At 43.3% G+C, this 7,772-nt stretch overlaps 1 protein-coding gene across 1 annotated transcript in view; it reads left to right on the top strand.

Annotated features, from left to right (window-relative positions):
* The first annotated feature begins 6 nt into the window (after positions 1-6).
* LOC105365427 (high mobility group protein DSP1-like) overlaps positions 7-7,772 on the top strand; it is an 8,548-nt gene continuing 782 nt past the window's right edge. Inside the window, exons 1-3 of the mRNA XM_011503581.1 lie at positions 7-620; positions 3,391-3,606; positions 6,810-6,976. Of these exons, the coding sequence (XP_011501883.1) occupies positions 45-620; positions 3,391-3,606; positions 6,810-6,976 (959 nt within the window). The 5' untranslated portion in view covers positions 7-44. The remainder of the gene's footprint in view (positions 621-3,390; positions 3,607-6,809; positions 6,977-7,772) is intronic.

Genomic DNA, 7,772 nt, shown 5'->3' with positions numbered 1-7,772 from the left:
CCCCCAGCCCATAAAAGAGCACCAGTCGCGCACACGCTCCCGCAATGTCGGAGCACCATCGCGTAGCCGGCGGCTGGGCAACCGCTAGTCCCGGTAATCGCGAAGACGGTACTGCCGCGTGGTGGCCGGCCGGCCTCAATGAGCAGGCCGCCGCCGCGGCACAACAGCAGGCCCAGCAGCAAGCGGCCGCGGTCGCTGCCGCGCAGCAACAGGCCCAGCAGCAGGCCCAGCAGCAACAGCAACAGAATCTGCATCAGCACCTCTTAAATCAACAGCAGCAGCTTAGCCAGCATCATCAAGATATCGTAAGGAGCACGGCCGCGGCAGCCGCGACGCAGCAGCTCTTTTCCTACAAAATGGCCTCGAGCTTCCAGAACCCGGCGACGACGGGCGCCCAGAGCAGTCCTGTTTCTAGTAGCAGCCCTGTCGCTTGCATGAAGGGTTACGATTATAGGACCGGGGTGCCGGTGAGCGCGCCCTCGGCACCTCCAGGCGTGCAGTGGTGGTACCCAAGTCAGGTTATGGACCAGCAGAACAACCTGCATCAGCAACAGCTGCAGCAGGGTCAACATCTAGCTTCTATTACCACGCAGACCTCGACGCCGCCCATCATATCGCCGGTCAGTCCTGGGTCCTCCCCCTTCCAATTACCACTGTCGACATCTCCCAACCCCCCGCACTCGTGTACTCACGCGCGCGCGCATTCACATTCACCCTCCTCCCCCTACCTCTCGCCCCTCGCACACGCGCGCGCGCGCACACACACACACACACACACACACACACAAACAAACAAACCCAATCTTTTCCTCTCCCTCTTCCACACTCTCTCTTCCCTCGCCTATCGTCTTATTCCAGGCCTACGGCACGTGGGGGCGACGGATACTCCTCCCGTCCACGCGGGCCGACGACCCTCGCTTCCGTCTCCGGTCGGTGCTTTTTCGGCCGCCCGGAGGGAAACACGGGATAGGAACGAGAGAAAGCGCGCGCGTGCACGCACGCACACTCTGTCAGTTACACAGTCAAGCACTATATAACCATTCCACTTTTCGCGCCAATCCGGATCCAAGGTTATTTTCATATCCAGCAGAGATCGCAATTGGCTCAGGAATGCGAACGCGCTGAGTCCAAGAAACTCGACGCGGCGCCGATTGAACAAGAAAAAAGCGCCGCTACTGCCGACCAAATTTTTATCCGTTTCGAACTTTCACGCGTGTTTTTCGTCGCTTTAGGCCCTCGCGGACGAATGGCCCCCACCCTCTTGCCCCTCGTCCATTTTGTATGTCAGGCGCGCCATCGAACGCCAGCAGCAGCAGCTGAAGTAGTAATGCCCTGACCTCAGTTTTCTGCTACCCGAGTCCCCTCGATAACTCCTAACCAATGCTTGCCTCAACACGATTACTTATAAGCGCTCTCCTTCTAATGACAACAAGGTAAAACTAAACACCGTGACATCGGGAACAAAAACATCGACCCCTTATTCTTTTACTTGGACGTCATGGCCTGCGCCTCCGCGCTAAACTTTTCATTTTTTATTTAAGTTTTCGCCAAAGAAGGAATTAGAAGTAATGCTTACTTCTTCAACTTTCGGTTCCAAGCCGTCGACGCCTCCAAGCGTTCGACGAATCCCTTAACAAGCCTATTGATTATATCGCCACTGTTTAATTTTCGTTTACCGGCTCTCTTCCACCAGGACAATTCATCAATTTGAGATGTCGATTTCGAATCAAATAATTATTCTCTCGGTCATCGTCGTGTATATCGAGGCACCGTGTCTCTTCTCAATGTCAATTTTGATAATTAGGACGAGGAAAAGGAATATGTTCCAGAATTTTTACACGGTTGTGTACCGTTGCATTTCCTAAACGATTTGTGATTATTTCGAATTGTATTGTTTATATTTTTATTGTAATGGCGTCCCTACGTTATTATACGAATTACTTGTAAATTTAAGTGGACGTTGAGCTAACGCTTATTTCCCATCACTACCCTTGATCGGATTATCTTGGAAAAACTGCCTGATCGAGTCCTCGGTATTGCCCGAATGAATACAGATGGTTCCAAATAAATCCGCTTGTCGCAGATGTGTAGTAGTACTCCCTATATCTCTTCACCTTTCAATTCATACTCGATACCTTCATCATCGGCCGCGACTTCTCCAGTGTCAGTGACTTACGCTCTCTACAGATTAATGTAATTGGCCGTTTCCGAAGGTTACTTGGAGGATACCTTTTCTCCGCTGGTCAGCGTGTCCGCCTATTTCGCTTCTCTCATAATCGCCGTATCTTTCATCCTTGTATTTTTTTTTATTATTATTTTTCTATGTATTACTTTTTTATTACTATAATGTTTTTTTTTTTGTTTTTGGAGAAAAATGACCCGAAGATTACCAAAATTATAGGATTTTGTGATCATCTTATCGTTTTTTTCGCTTCTATAGCGGATAATTACTTTGATTATTTTGTTTCTTACCTCTCCTATTCGCCCGTTCGTCCTATCTCGACTCGGGTACTTTTTTTCATTTTTTTTTTTTTTTTTGTGCGGCATTAAAAAATAATCCAATATGTTGAATCGGAAAAACCAATTGCAATAGTCATTCCTTAAGCATTTTAATAATAACGAATTTAACGCTAATTTATTGCTAAATTTTCTAATATTTTCTTTTGATTTTCTTTGTTTATTTATGACCCGATTTTATTTACATATGCAATCAATTCTTGATTTTAGATCATTTATTTCAATCATTTTATCCATACTAGTTACCACTCGAACATTTAGACGAAAGTTCTATTATGTAAGAGCCAGAACAAAACTTGGGTGTTGAATTTATAGTAGAAATTTGACTTGGTTTATAATCTATAAACACTAGATAATCTTACAAAGTTATAAACTTCAATCGAAAATCAATCATTCTTCTTATAAACTTACCGTTTACATATACAAAAATACATGCTACCTGAAATTACTATGTTTGAAGGAAGATGTACTCGGCTGCAATTAATTTTATCGCGATAACCCGACCGTTCCTCCACTCCAAGGAACATAAATTATCATTTCAATAAATTATGTAATACAATGGAATGAGGCGGAGTATAGAGTTTTTTTATTTGTTTTATTTACCTACCTTACTCAGAAAGTTAATCGATTTTAAAGAAAAACAATAAATATATAAGAGAGAAGAAAGATGCTTTCCATTATCTTTAGATATTGCGAGATATGACACGAGGAATAGTTACAACAGAGAACCTCGGAACAATATTGAGAAGGTGTTTGAATCGAGAGACAGAAATGCAAAAATACTAGGAAGTCTAAGTGAAACCCCAAGGGAAAAGAGCTTTGGCATTACGAACCTCCCCTCTAACAGTGAGCTTTTTCTCTTCTCGATTTCAGCATCAAATACAGCAGTTACATCATCAAAATAATCTTCAACAAAATAACGTGGGTTTACAACAGGACAAGAGAGGAGCAAAGTCGACTAAACCAAGAGGTCGGATGACAGCGTATGCCTTCTTCGTTCAGACGTGTCGTCAGGAACACAAGAAGAAGCACCCTGATGAAAACATCGTCTTCCAAGAATTTTCCAAAAAGTGTGCTCTCAGGTGGAAGGTAAGCATGGACTTTTATTATTTTAATGTTTTTCAAATCTTCAGCTTGTGCAATGACATACTTATCAACGATATACCTCAATGGTTAATAGTTAAATACCTATCACCACCGGTACAAGCGCGCTTCTCATTTCAGATCGTTTGATTATTTATACGAATTGATGAATGAGGCGAATGACGTGCAGGAATTATTAAAATCACTGGTTAGCTTTTTCGACCCGAGGAGAAACAGCACACTTGTAAAATGTCGCCGTTGCACGAAAATGTACCGCGTCGGTGATTAACAAATTCTATTAATTTAATGCGTTTATGACAGGTTTCGCCATATCGTGCACCCACCATTTACAATTTAAAAATATCCTTGAACCTCTTATTTAGGGTACGTCACTTGAAATGCGCCAGAGGGCCCAATTTTCGTGTACAGTTAACAAGTTGCGAATAAATATCGGTTGTTGGAACTAAGGACGTAGCCGAAAACGATCGCATTTGTAGCACTCAAATTTTCAAAATCCTTATTGTAAACTTTATTGTAGGGCCTAGCTTACCTGTATTATACGGTTGCTGTTTTTATTTACGATTTCGACCACTAACATGTAAACAGAAAGTTTAGATGGCCGGCCGTAGAAAGGGGGAGGATGAGTTTGGACTTGGAAAATCACAGATCAATGTCAAAATTGGTTAAAGGACTCGGTGCGCGGGAAATCGGTATTGGCCTCCAATATCAAATCCGATATTGGGAATTTTCTTTAGAGAAGGAGCGCGCGCACGCGTGCACTATCAATCTTACATACGCCGGCAGCGATAACGAAATAAACACCGGCTTTTCGCTCACATGGCAAACCATTCACGCCGCGCGACTTCCGGCAATAACACTGATATGTATATATTCACACCGCAGGACGCGCAGGTACGTTCATCGAGGAAATTCAATGGGATATTTTAATAGGCACACTTCTGCTTCGGAAAAACAACGACTTGACGAAATGGACGTCTTCTTGTTGGCAACCTCCCGCTTCGGCTTTAATTGCTCTTTGTCCTCACTCGCGTGTCGTCCGCCTAATGGCGCTGACATTTCACGAACAACCAAGGCCGATGAGGCGGCACAGCTTTGCCGCCGATCCCCTAAGTAATTTTGCGCTTGAGTATTTCGGCATCAGCGGTAAAGATTCTTAACCGCGAAATGAGCGGTCGTGCGCGCGATAATGAAATTTAAGTCGTTAATCGAAGGATGGTCATTTGGTGGGGAATGAATGGCAGAAAAATGAACACGAAGGCAATTAATTTCTTTCTGCATGCGGGCGGTCATTTGATTTTATTAGAAAAAAAGGGGGATAAAAAAACAAAGTTCCTAAAGTCATAAAGAATTTTCACGGTCGTGGTCATTTGTCTATTGTATTATACAGGAGAGCAATGATAAGACCGTATGCATAATTTATTGATCGATAAAAGAAACAGCGCTGATGAGCTTGATTATCAAAATAGACGAACGTGTGACGTGTCGTATATGAATAAATCATTAATAACGAATATTAAATTGCCTTGGTTACGCGAGAGAGAAAAAAATTTCAATCGACATTGATTTTTATGCTCCAATACAAACTTCTTAGCGGCAGGAAGAGGGGGAAGAGGGTACAAACTTAATTATATGGTATCTAATAATTATCGAGAAGCGATTGCTACTGACCAATTGTAGTTTCCCTCGAGAAAAGTTAAAAGTAGTAGCATTTGAGTAGAATTAAATTTTGATCAAAAGTTGCATCCTATTATGGGCGACAGAAAGTAGTGAAACGCCAAATATGTCGGCGCCGTCGCGTGATCGACCAGCCTTGCGGATCTTCAGGCGCCAATAATTTTATGCTTGTGTACCCGTTCGCATGTATCGTTGTTTCTTTAATTTCATTCGTATATTTTTTTGGATATTTTGGAGCATAGATATTTTCGATTTTCAAAAGTCATCGGGCTCCGATCATGGCCGAAATAATAGCATACTGCAAACTGGGAATCGTAGCTATTTGACGGTGGGGGAGACAGCCAAAGGCGCATTGGTTAGAGTCTAGCAATAGACGGTAAGAGTGAGAGACGAAAAAAATTGGGTTAGGTTTGAGGGGCGCAGCCGAATAGGAAGAAAAAGCAGCGAGAGAGTGCGAGAGTGCCATTCTATCGACCAACCCCTGCGCGCGTCGATCGCACTCTCTCTCTCTCTCTCTCTCTCATCTGCGTCGTCTCGTTTTCGGCTCGCCCTTCGACCGAAACGCCTCCCCTTAGCTATCGCTGTCAGCGTGTATACCCAATGTTCTCGTCTCGCTCTGGCTCTCGCGATCCTAAGGACGTTTCGAACTATTCGTTCCACTGAAATTGTACGTACTCCGCGAAGCAGCCGTATCTTGAGGATAGTAGGCGCCACCGTAGTCACCTCAGCGGCGCACGCATTCCGTCCGCCGCTGCGAGGAGGGACGCGAGGGCTACGACGTATCCTCGTGCCGAAGTTATCGGACTCCTCACTGGCCGGTTCAGTCGCGCTTTTGCAAAGTATCGCCCTCGTCGCTCTTGAGGGCAGGTGAGTTGCTACACTTCGACGCGGCCATTTTTCTTCTGATCCTGCGCTTCTTTTTCTCCTTGCTTCTCAATTCTCTCACCTTGCCTTCACCCCTCCCATCCTTCTTTCCTCATCCGTGATGCGTGGGTGGTCCCGCCGGAGGGAAGAGATCGGCGACTCTCGCGCAGCCCAGCCGCGCGTGAAAATTGATATCCTAGTGAAAATGGGGGAGTCCTTGCGCGCGTCCCTCGATTCCCCCTTCTCCGTCCCGATCAATACACAAGAGCGCCACACGTACCCCTAACTTTGCCCCACCTTTTCGTCGCTTTTTTCTCATTCACCGTCTCTCTCTCTCTCTCTCTCTCTCTCTCTCTCTTTCTTTCTTTCTTTCTCTCTTTCGTAAGCGTTCTCATCGTCCATATTCCTTGATTTTACCCGAACAATACCTCTTGCATCCCGGTCCTCATTTTCCATTATTTTATATTTGTTTCGCATCATAAAATGATACACTATCCATCGATTTTAGTAATTCCTTGCATTTATTTTCCTTATTTTATACTCTCTCTCTCTCTCTCTCTCTCTTCTCAGCGCACGCACATATTTTTATTGATATTATAATGATACAACGATCTATTGCATGTCCGACGTACGTCTCTTAATGTTCACAGACTATGAGCGACAAGGAAAAGAAACGTTTCCACGAAATGGCCGAAAAGGACAAGAAAAGATACGATACCGAGATGCAGAGCTACATACCGCCCAAGGGCGAGAAGGTGACAGGCCGGGGCAAAAAGCGCAAGCACATGAAGGATCCCAACGCACCCAAGAGATCCCTGTAAGTATCAACGGTGTAAATTGGTTTGGTAATCCTATCGGTTCCGAGCGCACGAAGTTTACCACTTAAAAGTGCCCGAGTCTATTATTTGGTATAACAACTTGGCAGACTTGGAGATTTTATTTGAAAAAATTAACGAACCCAGATATCGTCTATTTTATATTTTATAAGCCATCGTTCCTTTAAAGTCATAATTGACCCGAAAGTCATTTACCCATATGTATTATATTATGATTTTGTATTTTCATACTGACAAGTACTGTTATTCTTATAAGTTACCTTAGGATACATCTGTTCTCGGGCTGGCCAACTACTTTCCATCAATAGTCACCATTCATTTTTTATTCTTAATAAAAATTATAATTTAAATTAACGACTAGTTTTTCATTTAAAGATAAGCCAATAAATTTTCGAAACGACTCTCCTCGTCGTATGAAGGCATAAAAGCATTCTGTTAATAAATATGAAACAAAAACTATTATTAAGCAATAAACCAACTGTTTAATAACTAATTATGTGCCAGATCGAAAGTTGTAAATTGTAAGTCTCGTTTAGAAATTCGTTAATATAATATACTGTATTATATTATTGTACATATATTGATATATTTAAGACGATAAGAATGTTGTAGCGACCTTATAATTTATAGTATGTATAAGAATTCTGCAATAAAGTAACATAATTATTCTTGAGATTGAATTCTCCGAGTTAAATGTTAATATCTCGCGCAAGGATTACAGGTTCGGTAAAGATATAGGAGGCACTAAATTACAATATTTGTTTGCAGCTCGGCATG

Source organism: Ceratosolen solmsi, unplaced genomic scaffold (assembly GCF_000503995.2).
Source record: "Ceratosolen solmsi marchali unplaced genomic scaffold, CerSol_1.0 scaffold8, whole genome shotgun sequence".
In the NCBI taxonomy this organism is placed as follows: domain Eukaryota; kingdom Metazoa; phylum Arthropoda; class Insecta; order Hymenoptera; family Agaonidae; genus Ceratosolen; species Ceratosolen solmsi.
The sequence above is the reverse complement of the archived record's forward strand: the minus strand, read 5'-3'. Positions and strand labels throughout refer to the sequence as shown.